The sequence below is a fragment of the Sitophilus oryzae genome, unplaced genomic scaffold (genome assembly GCF_002938485.1).
Source record: "Sitophilus oryzae breed Bouriz unplaced genomic scaffold, Soryzae_2.0 scaffold_87_pilon_pilon, whole genome shotgun sequence".
Taxonomy (NCBI): Eukaryota; Metazoa; Arthropoda; class Insecta; order Coleoptera; family Curculionidae; genus Sitophilus; species Sitophilus oryzae.
This window is the reverse complement of record NW_022147505.1, coordinates 299718-317696: the sequence shown is the minus strand read 5'-3', so window position 1 is coordinate 317696 and position 17979 is coordinate 299718. Positions and strand designations below refer to the sequence as shown.

The following is a 17979-nucleotide window of genomic DNA, read 5'->3' as shown; positions in this document are numbered from 1 at the left end:
TTAAATATTTAAATTCTAAAATTTCTTTTACTTCTAGGGACAAATAGTTAAAGCCAAAAATGAATCTATAGAAAGATCTAACTTGGACATCGATAAGAAGACAAAATTTATAATACATGGATTTATAGATACCCCTCTGTCAAATTGGGTAAGTTTGAAATTTTTGACTAATCCTCATGACCGTTTAATAACACCAATAGACTGTATAAAAATAATTATACGATAAATTTTTACTGCCAATACCTTTGACACCAGTGTTTATTTATTTTAATATAAATTATGCAATTCTCATAAAATGCATACATTATTCAGGGCGTTTTAAAAAATATGTGCCATCTCTCGTGGGGAGATTCTTAACGTCAAAATATTATTTATTTTTTATATTAACATAGGTCCGATTCTGCTTTGCCACCTTAGCCACAGGGGGTAAAAGATGTTACATTTTTTTCGAATTATTAAAATTTTCTTCCAAGTTCTTTAGGCGATTCTAATGAAATTTTGCCGGTAAAAGTTACTATAAGGGCGTTATAATTTAATGCTAAAAAAGTGTCGACAGATTCACCGGGGACGTGCATATGGTTTATCACTGGAATATTTTTCTAAAAAAAAACATGTGCGCCACTGACTTTTCTCACAATTGTGTAGAGCGTCTAAAAGTGCGTTCACATCGGTTGCGGCGCGCAAATCATTTTTTTAATATATACTTTTGTGCGCGCTAAAAAAATACACTTCAAAAGTACATGTTAAAAAAATGTTTTACGTACTTTAATACTGATTTAAAGTTGTATCTTGTTGTTTTGTCGATTTGGGTCTCCTTGATGATTTTTGTTTACCGTGCTGGCAACTGTTACTTTTGGGTCGGCATTTATATGTGTGGAAGTAAATCGTATAGGGATCTTATTAGGTCGGAGTGAGAGAAATGCGACCGACCGACGCGCGACGGTGTGCTGTTGCGGCGTTGCCAATACGCCTTTCCCTACCAAGTAAAGTAAAATCGCGATCGCAAACCGCTTATTTTTAAAACACTTTTTTTCAAGAGATAACTAGATAAAATCATTAGACATGTTTCTGAGCATCTGAAATGGAATTATAAGGATATCGTTAGGGTGTCATTTTTTTTATAACGAAAACGTCAGTAATCACGATAATTTAAAAACTCAACTTTTTAACACATGACATTTAACTTGCACTTAAAAAAATTCAAGCTATAGGGAAAATTACAATGACTCGTTAATAAATAAACAAATTAAGTATCACGAGACACACGCTTGGAACACCCTCAAAAAGAAAATTCCACTTCTCCAACTCCCAGTGGATGACATACCAAGAATTTACAACTTTGAGAAACACCTCACTGTAGTATTGAGTAATAAAAAGGATTAGAAGAAAGAGACGCTTACTCAGCATATAAAAGACCATACCATCATGTGGTATACGGATGCTTCCAAAACCAAAGCAGGGACAGGGATAGGAGTATTTGGGCCGAAAACTGAATACTCCGAACCAATGGGCACCTACCCCAGTATTCTTCAGGCAGAAATTTGCGCTATCGAAAGATGCGTACAATTTATCTTAGATAGGAACTATCGAGAACAGGAAATTGCCATCCTATCCGATAGTCAAGCAGCACTTAACGCGATCAACTCAGTAACCATCAATTCGAAGTTGGTCAAAGAATGCCTGGAGAAGCTCAACAAATTAGGCAAAGAAAATAAAGTCCTTCTACTCTGGGTACCTGCTCACCAAGGGATAGAAGGCAATGAAAAAGCAAATGATCTAGCTAGAAAAGGAGCGAACACTCCACTAACTGGACTAGAACCGTTCTGTTTTCCAAACGGGAACCAACTGAAAGCGGAACTGAAGAATCTGGAAGACTCCATCCGTAACTTGGAATGGGTGTCCTCCAACGGTCTAAGACACTTGAAAAAGTTCCTTAGAACTTATGACCGAGAAAAATAAAAGGGTTTCCTTGATTTAAGTAAAAACAATCTTCGGATTGTCACGGGTTTCTAACAGGACAATGTCTCCTCAACGAACACCTCAGTAGGCTGAAACTGAGAAACAACGGCGAATGCAGATTTTGTGGGAAACACCAGAACACCTTATCACTGAGTGCGCCGAGACGACGACCATTCGTGCCATGAACCTTGGTACGTCTGATGTCGAGGATGGAGAGCTGGCCTCTGTGGAGCCGTCTCAGATACTGGCTTTTCTTAAAGCCCTGAGACTGTATGATGAGTTATAACTCGTTATAACTCAAGAAAGGGGCACACAATAGATCTATAAGGTCGCGGTGATTGACTCCCCTCCTAAACATTCTACATTCTACATCACGAGACGTAATTAAATCGTGAAGCTGAACGCATGATGTACATCTTTCCCTAGAACTTTAAGTACTGACAGAGGTATTGATTGGGTCGACCGGTCAACTGCGACAAATCTGCTATATCCCCTTCCACGTCTCTTAGCGATGTGCACAGTTTTTCGGTTTATTTCATACGTTTGGCAACGTATTTACTGTCCTCCTCTTACATACGGAAATCTCGACCCAAGACTAACCTTTGCCAGCCCTTAGTATATGATCTTTACATTTATTAATGTGGACGCTCCCATATGCATTTAATTGCCTGTAATTTAAGACTTGTTTAATCAATTTCAAAATATTAATCTCTATACAATAGTATAGATTTATCCGGTGTACCATATCTTATTTGAGCCATAATATGTTCTTTAAATCTATTAGTTAATACTGATCTTCTAGTTTGCCCAACATATTTCTGATTACAATCCTTATATGAAATTTCATAAATACCCGACCTTTCTAGTGGAGGTGTTTTATCTTTAGGATTACCTAATAGTTGTAATTTATTATTAGCACTATACCCAAGTTTATAATTGACATTCTTAAAAAATCTTTTTAAACCACGGAATAACTCTTTATTTTTGTAGCCGGCAGTAGCTTCAGCGTTAGTGTGTCGATCTGCGGAGCGGAAGACACTGGGTTCGATCTCCAGCCAGTACGGTCGCCTTATTTATTTAAATAAAAATATTTATTTATCTAAATAGAGCGACCAACGAGCCGCCACCTCAAGGAAGGCAATGGCAAACCACCTTGAGCATATTTGGTTTGGTTTGGAATACATTCTCATACTTTACTACTTTCTGTCGACATTTAATCTCACACCTATCCAGTTTCGTGAAACCAATAAATACAGTGTTACAGAAAAAAGCGGACTTTCTATGTGGCCTTCCGGCTAAAGATACAGGACCGGAACAGATTCGTCTGTCTATTGAACTTATTATCGTTAGGAAACGGTGAAAGAGTATCCAAAAGCGACAAAAAGTAAAATGTTACTTTCATTTATTCATAAATATTTAAATATCATACCGTGCAAGCATCTTATCCTGTTAGGCTTCTTTTATATTAATTCATAAAGAAAAGGTTAGTAGGAACTAATTTAAGTTTTTAATTTAAATAGTGATATATACAGGGTGGTCCGAAGTGTATTCCGGAAACTTCGGCAGCATATTCTGCAGATAAAAATAAGTAAAAAAGTTCCTATAAATGTATGTCCTAAAATGCTTAGTTTCGGAGATACAGGGTGTAGAAGTTTCATTTTTATTTCGATTTTTTCCAAATAATTTATGAAGTAACGTCAATATTTGCATGAAAATTGGTGTCTGGGAGTTTTTTGACATGAGAAATTTGATTTTCATGTCAATATGACTCCTACTTATAGAGGGCGCCACCTACATGTGTTTTAACTGTTTTGAAGTGTAATAACTTTTTGTCCATACCTGTATAAAACTATGGAGTAAAAAAATTTTTATTATTATTTTTTTTACTTTTTTAAATGAATCAGAAACTTTCTGCTAAAAAATGATGATAAAACAGTTTCAGTTGTACTTCTGACACAAAAATATTTCAAATGTATGATTTTAGTCTAATAACTATTTAGTCAACATATGTTTAATTTATTATGTCAATGATGATAGGTATTGATAATTTTGATTCCAAATATCTCGAGAACCATTACTCGTAGCGATTTTTACCAAGAGATATTTTTTATGTAAAAAACTTCGTAAAGGTTAATTTTTTTACTAGTAGTTCTATACAGGTACGGACGAAAAGTTATTACTCCTCAAACCAGTTAAAAAATATGTAGATGGCGCCCTCTACAAGTAGGAGTCATATTGACATCAAAATAAAATTTCTCATATCAAAAAACTGCCAGGCACCAATTTTCATCCAAATATTGACGTTACTTCATAAATTAATTGGAAAAAATCGAAATAAAAATGAAAACTCCAAACTAAGCATTTTAGGACATACATTTATAAGAACTTATTTTTATCTGCAAAATTTGCTGCCGAAGTTTCCGGAATACATTTCGAACCACCCTGTATAAAGTATCACTTACATAATATTTATAACCAGATATAATGCTTTTAAGCATGAGTTCCACGGCTTCTTCGCTTGATAACGGTCAGTGATCCTCCTGACCGAAACGTTGTGTTAATAAAAAATAAATAAAGACAATGGAAGTCCGAAATTCGTTTAGATTTGGCATTCTGTATGGCAACACTGACTTTGTTGAGTGGTATTGTTTGCTTTGACTAATGACTAAAAAAATCCAAGGACAAATAACACCCGAGAGCAAATTGTGACGATGTCACCAAACAGTGCCGTGGCACATATTTTTCTTAACCTAGCTGTTTGAAGAGATTTATATTTTTTGATAAATGTTTTGACTATGCCTATGGTGTATACGGTGGTATCATACTAATTAATTACGAAAAAAAGTATTAAAATGTTAAGAAAAGGTACAAAACTAGTATCGACGTATAGCGCACATCAAGTACATATAATATCAGAAAAATAATTATCGAATTCAATAAGAAAACTAAGAAAACGCTAAAAAGGTGGAGCGGGCTGTTTATTTACCTATGAAAACGTAACTCCTGGCTCTTTATTATCGCTGCTGCTTTTACACTTGAAAGCTGAACAACTAATCACCATTGTAATAAAGTTTATACAAAGTTCATATACACACAAACTATTAAAATTCGCTAAAATTGTCGCTGGTGACCAGACTCATTCGTTGCCATCAAAAGAATGGCGTCTATAAGGTCACAAATTCTGCTGCAGCCCGTATATGGGCGTTACATATCCTTATATTCTTTAGTCATTGGCTTTGACGGATAGTTTTTCACCAAATTAGAAAATGTTATATTGGATGAAGTATACAGGGTAACAAAAAATAGTGTATCCAACTTCGGTGGCTGATTCTACAGGTAAAATTTAAACAGAAAATTCTTATCAACATAGGCCCTAAAATGCTTTCCGAAGAAGTTACAGCCCTCGAAAGGTTAAATAAAAATAATGTATTTTGTTTATTTTTAAGCACATTGGCAAACCGTTTTTCTTGAAATTTGGTACTCTTACACACATTTTGTACCCTTACATTTGGTACCCTTACACACAAAAGGTTACTTTACTTTAGGATAGGGAGTACTGCTAGAGTGGTACTTCCTTTATCTTTATAGATACAGCAATTTCAACAAATGAAATAAAAAGCTAGAACTTTTTATTTCATTTGGTGTTACTTCAAAAATTATAGAACTATAATAACATAATGTTCTAGCTGTGCGAATTGTGTGTGTGCCGCTTTTATTTAGGTAATGTATTACGAGGCTGGGCTGAGAAATAATCGGCCTCGGCAAGAGTTGGCGGCGCTAGGAACAAATGCAATTGTTTTTTCTAAAAACTATCTTTCAAGTGACTTCTGTCAAATTTTCAGCAAGCTGCGTCACTTAGTTTGTACTTGACAGTGGCGAACAGATTTTGCATTTTTACAAAAATTAATAAAATCGTATATCACGCAATGATAAGATTCTTGTTTTTAAAAAAGAAAACGAACGATGAGATCAAAATCAAACTGAATAATGTGTATGGGGACTCTTCTTCTTCTTATCACGCCCTCTCCTGCCGAAGGTTGGCGATCCAAATGGCAATTGTGGCTCTGGAAACTGCAGCCCGGAAGATTTCCGCAGACGAGCGTTCAAACCATCTCCTCAAATCTTTTAGCCATGAGTTCTAGCGTCTTCCTACTGATCTTTTCCCTTGCACTTTGCCCTCTATTATGAGGCGCAGTATTTCGTATCTACCAGCTCTCATCACATGACCCAGGTATTGCATTTTTCTTTCCTTGATGGTGTTCAGTATCTCTTTTTGTTTCTGCATGCGCTGGAGTACTTCATTGTTGGTGATCCTTTGTACCCATGAGATTCGCAGCATCCGTCTGTATATATACATTTCGAAGGCTTCTATTCTCTTCTCGGTCTGTGAATCCAGTGTCCAGCTCTCACATCCATAGAGTAACACAGAGAAGGCTCTCAGAAGATGGGGACTCTCTGAAGTCCCCATCTCTGAAGAAGATGGGGACTCTGCAGCTTCGTTATCAACAGTAAAATATGGGACTGCCGAATTTAAACGCGGTCGTACGATCATCTTTGATGATGAGCGTCCAGGCCGTCCAAGAGAGGTCACCCCACCAGAAGTAGTCGATAAAATCCATGGTATGGTAATTGACGATCGACGGATAAGAGTGTGCGAGATTGCTGGGGCTGTTTGCATGTCACGTGAACGAGTGGAGAATATATTGCACGAATATTTTGGAATGAGGAAGATCGCAGACAGATGGGTGCCGCATTTGCTCAATGCCGACAACAAGCGAAACCGTGTGACAACTTCAAAGGAGTGTTTGGCAATGTTTAACCACAATAAGAAGGACTTTTTGCTCCATTTTGTAACCGTGGATGAAATTTGGATCCATCACAATACGCCAGAGACGAAGGAACAGTCAAAACAGTGGGTTTCTCAGGGCGAGTCAAAGCCAAAGAAGCCGTCTGTCTGCCAACAAGGTCACGGCAACAGTTTTTTGGGATCGCACGGTATTATTCATATCGATTACCTAGAAAAGGGCAAAACGATCACTGGCAAATATTATTCAAAGCTGTTGGACCGATTCGACACCAATTTGAAGCAAAAACGACCGCATTTAGCAAAGAAGAAAGTGCTCTTCCACCAGGACAACGCACCGGTGCATAAATGTGCAGTCGCAATGGCAAAACTGTATGAATTGCGTTACGAATTCTTTCCTCATCCGTCATACTACCCAGATTTAGCGCCCAGCGATTATTATCTGTTTCCAGACTTGAAAAAATGGCTCGGTGGTAAGAGATCTGAGTCAAATGGGGAGGTCATCGCTGCGACAGAGGCCTATTTTAAGGACTTCGAAAAATCGTATTATTCGAAGGGCATCGAAAAATCATCGAAAAATTGGAGAATCGTTGGACAAAGTGTATAGAGCTTAACGGGGACTACGTTAAGAAATAAATTGAGTTTTGCCGAAAACTAGGCCGATTAATTTTCAGCCCAGCCTCGTACATCTTCCCCAGAATATTTACTATAACATAACAGGAAGTACAATTTACACGCATGCATCTAATGAAACTAATTATTTGCACTAACAAACGTATTTGCTGGTACCTACATGGTTCTATGTACTTATACAATTTGTGTGAGTAAATTTGCTATAGTCAGTTCCGACCTTTTATGGTAAACATCATTAGCATAAAACAAAACTTATATATTAAAAAAGCAAATTTGACTAATGGGCATAAGTGCACTGAGTATACGCACTTGTTTAACATATTATATTATTTTATATAATTTTAGTTTGTGTAATATAAATTGTAAAGAACCGTTTAGTAATATATTCTGACTTTTTATAAATTATAAATCATATCAGAATAAGAATACTATGCAGTCTAAGTGAAATTAGTCAAGAAAGATAAAAATTGGCTATAACTACATTTAACTTTTCTAACATGTCTTAAAAACCGTTTTCTAAAAAACGTAACATTCACCGATCAACGTATCCTCGAAAATGTATGGTCAAGAAAAGTTGAACCAGTAACCCTACACGCTTTTCTTCATTTGAAAAATTAATATTTACAATTTTTGTTTATTGTAATATACAAAGTTTGGATGTGACAGCTTCACATTTATGAGAGCAAAGACGATTAAACTTGTTTCCATGGCTAACTAAGTGAAATTGTTTAAAAATGATAAGAATCGGCTATAACTCAGTAATTTTTCGAAGAAAACATATTATATCTTATATCGCTGAAAAGTTTAAAAAATGGCGCTATTTATGAAGTCATGGCCAGCTATGGTTTCCATTTAAAAAAAACCTATGTTTGTGCCATATGTCAAAAATGGCAGGCTTTAGAAAAAACGGAGGACACAATCTCATTAAGGATATGATTATCTACAACTTTTATCTGAAAACTTTTTGTCTAAAATAGCTTATAATGGAATTAGGGACAATTTTTAAAATAGCCGAAATTTGTTTTTTTTTAAATATAAGCCATGAACTTTTTCAAAAATCTGAAAGGCGCATATTTATGACCCCACAAAACTGCAATTCTTTCCCCATTTAACCGACTCTCTATCTCCAGTAGTTTTCGAGATACCCATAGAGAACATCGTAGGAAACTCACCCTGTATATATAGAAATGGTAGGCAGAGAGTACTTTTTATTAATAATGTCCAGTCACTAATTAAAATTAGTAATGAACTGTTTCGAGTTTTTTTATATTACATTTTTATTATATCTAATTAAAGAACAGAAGAAAAAATAATCAGGTTATCTAAATACTAATTATGAATTGTTAGCAATTAAAAATCAAAATCAAACCATGTTAAGTATTAAACATAATTTGTTGCTACATTGAATGGTTGTTACACGTTAATTAGCAATGAAAATTTGAAATGGATAATGCTACATACCGAATTCCTGTGTGTAAATGTCTATGTTTTGAAATCAATATTAGTAGTTTTTGTACATTATGCATTTTAAGAGATTTTTAAAATCTATTGTAGAATAATAATATACAATGTTGATTTATAGAAAGATTATTACCAAAACAACAAACACTTAAAAATCAAATATAATTTTTTCTATTAGGTACATAAAAAGAAAAGAAAGTTATTATATCTAAGGAGTAACTAACAGTTGTATGCGGAAATATATATAATATCAAAAATAATATTATTATTGTTGTTTTTTTTTCACCAGGTAAAAGATATGCGAGACGAACTTCTCAAAGCTGAAGACCTAAATGTCATTGTAGTTGACTGGGCTGGTGGAAGTCTGCCCCTTTACACTCAAGCCACAGCCAATACCAGACTAGTTGGATTAGAATTAGCATATCTCATCAACTATCTTGTGGTAAGTAGGTAGGTTATTCCTATTTTTAAATTTTGAATTACTATCTAATTGTGGCGAATCAACCTATATCTATCTATCATAGTCTGCTTCTTCGATAGATCAGAAAATATAGCAAATACAGTATGTCCCCGGATTGTCATTTCACATTTTGAGAACAATACACTCATAAAAATGTTGCTTCTCTTCTAAAATGGTTAACCCTGTTTATAATAATAATATTAGAGCCGTATATAGAGCCGTTCGGTTATACAAGTTACAGAGAAGGTAATGTGACTACCACTACGCTTCAGCCGCCTATTATTACCTCAGGATTGTGAATCCCAAGTACTCATTTAAGCCTGAGTCGACCTAGGTACTTAAACAAATACCGGCTGTAGGATTCGAACCCAGAACCTTTGAATTGGTAGACGAGAGCTGTATCTCTACGCCATCGCCACCGGGCACCTTAATCCCGTTCATACTTTTCCAAATATCCATACCGTTTTAGAGAAAATTAGAAAAAACATGAAAATGTAACTGAATTTGCCTCTATATAATAAATATTCAACAATTATTGTCAAGTATTAAAGGACAACGTTGCTGAACACGGCATAATGTGACCAACATAGCGTTAATAATATTCGGTTTAAACAAATTTTTGCAGCTTTAATCTAAATAAAACAATCGTTTGCACCATAATTATACAACAAATTTAAACATTTTTACCAAAATTTCTATAGTCAGGTTTATAGGCTTTAGTGTTTAATGTCCTTAAAGAATGGAAGAGCATATTATGACCCAGAGGGAGTATATGCGGAACTCTGAAATTAAATCTGGAAGCGAAAAACTGTTTAGAATGTTGACAAACATAATAAATCAATGGTTAAAGGACCATCCAGTAGTCCAGTACATGAACAATGGGAAAATGCATATATCTCCTCTATAATAATAATATCAAGGAAGGATCCCAATAACTACCGGGGAATTTCGGTCACCAGCACTTTAAGTCGCCTCTATGGAATACTTAGGAACCTAATTGAAGAGGAATACTCCACCTACGAAAATAAGAGCAGAATGGTTTCAGAGGAAGATCTTGTACAGATATTTTTGCATTGAAACAGATCATCGAGAAGAAATCTGCAATGTACCAGGAAGTTCATATAACATTCATCGACCTACAAAAAGCCTATAATTCAGTGCCAATAATAAAATTATGGGAAGTATTGCACGAATCCAGAATTAACGCAGCCTTAATGAAAGCTGTACAAAATCTTTACCATGGAGGAAAATCACAAATAAAAACGGTCAACTCAACTAGTCATCTTGCAATTTGCAGACGACCAGGCAAAGACAACGTGGAATATATATTGCGAAAAATAATTGAAGAATATGCTGAAATGGGGTCTCACAGTAAATACAGAAAAAAACGAAATACCTTTCAATTGGAACAATTACAGACACTCTCTTATTTTGGACATTAATATGTAAATTAGTGCATGTGAAGATTACAGGTAGGTACCTAGGTTCGATATTCATAGGAGATGGAACGGACGATAGAGAAATAAACAACCGAGTAATACAAGTACGAAGAGTTATTAGATGCATAAATGGCATTCTATGGAGCACTGAAATTACAAAGAACAGGAAATATAATATATACGGGACACTAATTAAAAGCATATTACCACAGAATATCTAGCTACGCAACAGAAGCCTCGTTACATGTATAAAATCGTAGGTCTCAAAAGGAGACAGGCTTTAAAATCCTGTCTCCAAATCAGATATTTTGATGCGGTAGTTTCACTACTACATAACAGAGGCCGATAAATTTAAAAGAAAACAGTTTTCTACAAACGAAATTTAAAAGAATTTTATGCAGTGTTGCCATTGTGTAATTTATATTGTAATATTTCCTGATAAAGCCTAGCTTCAAATTTGCTACATCATTTAAACATATTAAAATAGATTAGAGCTCTTTTTCAAACGTTTAAGTATTTAACTCGCCATGTTAGTTGGAGTTAAATCTTACGAGCTGAATTAAAATCACTTCCTGACGTTTGATTCTAACTGAATCCTGAATTTTGATTGTAATTCGGCGACAATATAATAAGTATTGTTCTACTATTACGACACCACTTCCTGACGTTCGATTGTGTTCATACCGTATGATCGGGAAAAAACGGCGTTAGCGATGGCTATGAAATATAAATCGCTGTCATTTTATGTGTAAATTTATATGGGAAATGTCATCGATCGTCTTTTCCCAGCCAACTGGACGCCGTTTTTTTCGGTATCGTACGGTATTTGATATATACTTGCGTATTTTTCATGACATTGCAATATATGGTACCATGAAGCATATCAAGTGATACCGTAATATTGTACCTTATTACGATACATGGCGTTCGATTGGGCTTAAACTTGGTATATTACGTATCTTCAGAGATATTGTAATATTATGGTACCATGAAGCGTATCAAGAGGTACCATAATAGTACATAGAGGTACCATATACGATAGAGGTACCATATACGATACCATTTCCTGGCGTGCGATTGGACTTATACTTGGTATAGTAAGTATCTTCGATGACATTGTAATATGATGGTACTATGATGCATATAAAGTGGTACCTTAATATAGTACCATATTACGATACCACTCCCTGACGTTCGATTGGGCTCATATTTGATTATACTTGCGTATTTTTGATGACATTACAATATTATGGTACCATGAAGCATATCAAGGGGTACCATAATGTAGTACCATATTACGATACCATTTCCTGGCGTTTGATTGAGCTTAAACTTTGTATACTACGTAATTTCGGTAACATCGTAATATGATGGCACCATGGAGCAAATAAATTGGTACCTTCTATAGTACCATATTATGATACCACTTTCTGACGTTCATTTGGGCTCATATTTGATATATACTTGCATATTTTTGATGACATTGCAATATTATGGTACCATGAAGCTTATCAAGAGGTACCATAATAGTACCATATACGATACCATTTGCTGGCGTTCGATTGGGCTTAACTTGGTATAGTAAGTATCTTCGGTGACATTGTAATATGATGGTACTATAATGCATCTACTATGATGCATATATAAAGTGGTACCTTAATATAGTACCATATTACGACCACTTCCTGACGTTCGATTGGGCTTATATTTGATTATACTTGCGTATTTTTGATGACATTGCAATATTATGGAAGCATGAAGCATATCAAGGGGTACCATAATGTAGTACCATATTACGATACCATTTCCTGGCGTTCGATTGGGCCCAAATTTGATATACTTGCGTTTCTTTATAAAGATTTGTTTAATTAATAATTTTAATTTATTTTATGAATTTTAATTTATTGTACGATGTCGGTGACAGCAACTTTTATGCTTAAGTAATATATTATTAATTGTACCTGTGTCACTTTTTAAAATCTACCTAGGTCTATATAAATAACGTGGCAAACAGAAAAAAATTGTTATTATAGTATTTTTTAGTCAATTAACATTTTTTGTACTGCATTTTAATAAATCGTTTCCATTATTATTAAACGTATATTTCATTACTAACGTTTCAGCATTAATAAATATCACTATCAATCGCCCTGTATATTATTAATTTTAAAGGTAGTTAAAGTTATTTTCTTAGTTAACATAATAAAGTAGTGTAGATATATTAAAAATGTATTTTGAGAGCATATGTTTTCTAATAATATACTTAAAATTAAAACTATTTTAAAAGCCAAACGAATAATTAATATAAGTGTATCTGACAAGAAACGAAGAATAGAAAGGAATTATTATACACCAGAAAAAGAATGGGATGCCAGTTAAAGTCTGTTTGAATCTGGCAACTGTGCATTTTTAGCCGAGCTTCAAGGCCGTCGACGTGCCGTCGATCTACATCGATCCAAAACCGAAAGTTGAAAATTTCCAATTATATTCTGATTATGATATTGTCGCGCCATCTAGTATTTTATTTGTGCAATTTTAGCTCTTTCATTTCGAGTATTTTTCTGTTGCGTAGCTAGATATTCTGTGATATTACTCTATGAATGTGAGACATGGCGACTCACTAAAAGGAACAAAAGGAAATTAGAGACACCAGAAATGGACGCGATTAGAAGAGCAATGAGAATTTCACGGAAGGACAAAATCAGAAATTAAGGCATTAGACGACAGATGGGAATAGAAGGAACAATAATGAATGATATAGAAGATCGATGAGCGAGAAAAATTTGGCCGAAGATCAATGGGAAAATCGCACAAGGTGGAAGTGAGGCATCGGACAACGTCAAAATTGTAAAATTTTCAGGGATTTTGTGCCTAAACGGTTGACTTTAGCGAAAATTTTCATAAAACCTTTTTTATAGAATTTTATTCTCTTTAATTTTGCTCTCCTCAAATTTTCGTGAAAAATGCATAGTTTTCGAGATATTCGCAAAATACCGATTTTGGGCGCCATCTTGGCAAGATGGCGGCGCCGGCGGCAAGTCTGGAAATATGCATTTTATGGATTTTAGTTAGGGACCCCAAAACCTATAAACCTGCAAAGTTGCAAAACTTCCGGAGTTTTTTCCAAGCAAAAATTCCCAATTACTGAACTATAAACTAAGAACCTACTCAGTTTTGGCGGCCATTTTGGGCGCCATTTTTAAACATATGCTCTGCTTAAGATGAGTAAATTCTAAGTTTTAGAAGCTGTTCCGCAAACAAAATAAACCCCAAGCATACGTTTAAAACACTATTTTAAGTCAACGGACAATGGGAATATACGAAAAAATTGTTTTTGGCCGCCATCTTGGATTCTGGACTTCTGGCTCAAATTTCGCTTTGACAACAGGCAGATTCGAATTCAGCAGGGTCGAATTACCTTAAAAACGTTGTTTTCCCAATTGTTACATGAAATGCTTCTTGCACTTTAGAGAGAAGGAATTTTTAAAAATATTCCTGCTCTACATAAACCGCCGATTTGCATAAGCTAATTTCTGGGCTCCTGATAAATTCCGTAAAATTATACATTACATTTATACCGATCGGGACAGGCCAACTCTGTGTATAGGATTTTAACGTGTAAGACAGTGATGTAGGCAGCTTAATGGCAAATCAAATGTATTAAAAAGAGAAAAAAGTTGGGTGGGTATGGGTGGGTACATTTCTTCTGAGCGGTATTGCCAGATTTTACAACAAAATTTCAAACCGCATAAGTAGACGTTTCAAAAAAATGTTGCATCTAGGGTTGGATCTGGATTTTCGACAATTAGTTACTCATTTTACTACAACTGTAATAGATTACATTTAGCTTAGATATATTATCTTCATTTCAGTAGTATAAATGAAAATTTTTAACATAGTTTATTTTATTCTAATTTCTTTAAGACTACGATAATATACTGGTCGGCAAGAGAAAATATTGGGTCGTTTATTTTAGTCATCATTTACCTACATGTCTAGAAGTGAATCGCTATGGCAATCTTGTAAGTCGGGGAGAGAAAATTATTACCTATCCACTTAATCCGGAGCTCAACTTCATGCGCTTGGGAAAATTCTTGCTCTTTTCTCTTTGTTCATTTATACAATCACAGAGTCTATAGACTCTGTGCACGACAATCGGCACCCAAAGCCGTGTGTACATTATCGGTTATATCATTAAATAAACTAACCAAAAATATGCTGTATTACGTAGTAAATAGTGCGAATTCTATTGTGGACCATTCTAATCAGTATTAAATAATAATGGAGTGAGACAGTGTGAAGTGAGATATTAAATGATTGATCTTTTTGTTAAATTTATTGCTATTTATTATAATTTATTCTATTCTTGCAGAGTGGCATCCGCATGGCAACTTATTAACACTAACCACGCCAATCTCATAGTCTCCTAATAAATTTGTATTCAAATGATCGCTTAACTGGGATCGTGAACGGACCCGCGAACGCGTTTTGAACCGAGAACCGTTCGTTTCTCGTTAGATTCGTTCTCTTATTAATTGACGAAATAAGACAATTAATATAATCATAAAATGTATATCATTGTTGTAAATAAATATTCCTGTTCAATAAAAATTAAATTAAAAGAAGTATTTTAAAACTTTGCATAAAGAAAATTGAAACTTATTTTCAAATAAACTACTCTTTACCTCCTCCAACCATAAAAGGCAATATTTATTTAAAGCTTCTTAAAGGACAGAAAATCGATAGTCTCTCCCTAATATCATTATACGAAAATAACAGCATGGTATTTACTCGACGTTGTTAAACGGAAACGCTTATTAAATTTTAAGCTCGATTCCGTCGAAGAGATAAAATTAAATTGTGATGAATATGAAAAGTTTCTTTTTAAACAAAATAATTCCAGTATCTTCAAAATTCGGACCAGGAAAGTATGAAGCCGAAGGGTTCGCGGGCACTTCAAGGAAAACGTTTACGAGTACGTATACTCATTGTAAGATGTATATTTTAAGAGGTCACTGCGATATAGGGAGAAATTTGCATGGAACAAGCCACGTACGTACTGGCGTTGTCCTCCTTTCTCCGCGCGTTTATGCTATCCTGATACAAAATTTGGACTTAACACTTTCGTGCAACTGTTTCGTGACTGACAACGGACGGATGAGGACTTGGAAATCTGTCTTTTCGGCTGTTTCTAATAGCGATGGGAACTATCGAATGAATTAGACTATCGAATGGTTAATGAATGAATGCTTTCAACTATCGAATGGTTTTATTCGAATAAAATCATTCATTCATTTGTAAACTAAAGCATATGTGACAAACCTCGCCGTGCGACTAAATGGTTATCGTTGAGCCACGACTATCGAATGCTTTTGATAAATGAAATTTAGTATTCGTTTGGATTTTGTATGCGTCAGTGCATTATTGGTTCTTCCAAATTTTTATAACTTCGCCGTATAAATACTGTGCTATTTTTGCGTTTATTAAAATAGTTAAAATACTAAAATAGTAGTTATTTTTTAATTTTATTTATTGACGATTGTGTGCATGTGCAGGTGGTCAAAATTTTTTCGATAATTTGTGTGGTTTTCCGTAGTCCGATCTTTCAATTATTTAATTTTATATGGTATATGGTCTATTTTTTAATGGGAAATTTTGAGAAGTAGCAATTTTTAAGAGAGATGAGATGAACTTACAATTAATTTTAAAAATACATATTTGTATTTTAGATGTTTTAATAATACCTATGAATTAGTTGGAACTTAATAATTATATTTAAGTAATGTGGTTAAATAAATGGTTGGTTAAATAAATGGTTATCGAACTCAAACTATGGGGTGAGAAAATTAAAATGAAAATTTTACACGTGCCAATTTTAAAAAAAAGTTAACGATGTTTGTATTTTGTTTATGCTAATTCTCTTACATGTAGTTTTTTGCGAAGAAATATTTCATTTATTTTAAGTAAAGTCCAAGTAAATGCCAGTAAAAGTAAATATAATTTTTAAATAGTAATATAAAGGCACCTAATATAAATAATTTTGATTTCTAATTTTTTATTTATATTTTCCTTCCATTACACCGCTTGCTTAGAAAATTAATAAATGTTTATATTTCATGATTTTAAAATTTGTTGTTAATATAACAAATTAGTTCTGTAATTATTATTATTTAATAAACCAACGTTGCCAAAAAATTAGAGACTATATTATTTTTAAATAGGATCTAATATAAATAATTTTGACATCTAATTTGTTGTTTATATTTTGCTACTACTTAAAAAAAAATATTTATATTAAATGATTTTAAATTTTGTTGTTAATAGGTATAACAAATTATTACTGTTATTATTATTTATTAAACCAGTCTTTGCTTAAAAAACCTTAAAATAATTTTCCTACATCCAAAATAACAAGTATTATTGCAGTGTAACAACAGAATATTAATAAAAATGCAGAATATATAGACATACTATCCCTAACTAACTAAAGCCAAACAATAATATTCTTTGCTAATATCAACTAATACAAAAATATGGCAACAGCGCCCTTCATAATGTATTTTCTGTGTAAATACTAGCACCTCAATAAAAAAAAATAATGTGTCCTTATCTATATATGACTCCGCAAAAAATCAAAGATGCCGGCTTCTTTCATAGCATTGCCACCGACCGCTTTCTCGGAAAAAAACCTACGTCGCCGGGCGACAACTAAAATTCAGTTAATATTTTATTATAATCGATCCTGACGAATAAATGAATTTCATAAATGAATGAATTTTATAAATGAATGAATTTTATAAATGAATGAATTTTATAAATGAATGAATTTTATAAATGAATGAATTTTATAAATGAATGGTTTTTGCTGCCGAATTACTAGAATACAATATTTCAAGGCAGATGACGGATCTATTCGATAATTTTTATTCGAATAGTTTTCAACGAATGTTTTCTTACTAACTATCGAATTATTCGAATGAATTGCAACTATCGAATGTTTCGATAGTATTCATTCGATAGTTCCCACTGCTAGTTTCTAATACACTGGAACTGGAACTGATATCGCCGATCTGATCCGCTCGGTTGGAACGGCGCGGCGGATCCGAGATTCGACTACTAGAACGTTTGGGCTCTTCGGATCGGATCATATGTATATTGAATCGATGCGTCCGTCAGTCGTTTTCATTCGCTCCTATTTCGAGTTCATCTGTGACGGTCCGTAC

General features: G+C 34.0%; 1 protein-coding gene across 1 annotated transcript in view; it reads left to right on the top strand.

The window, feature by feature from the left end:
• LOC115890496 (pancreatic triacylglycerol lipase-like) overlaps positions 1-17979 on the top strand; it is an 85537-nt gene that overhangs the window by 45129 nt on the left and 22429 nt on the right. The window contains exon 6 of the mRNA XM_030910743.1: positions 9147-9299. Coding sequence (XP_030766603.1) covers positions 9147-9299 — 153 coding nt within the window. The remainder of the gene's footprint in view (positions 1-9146; positions 9300-17979) is intronic.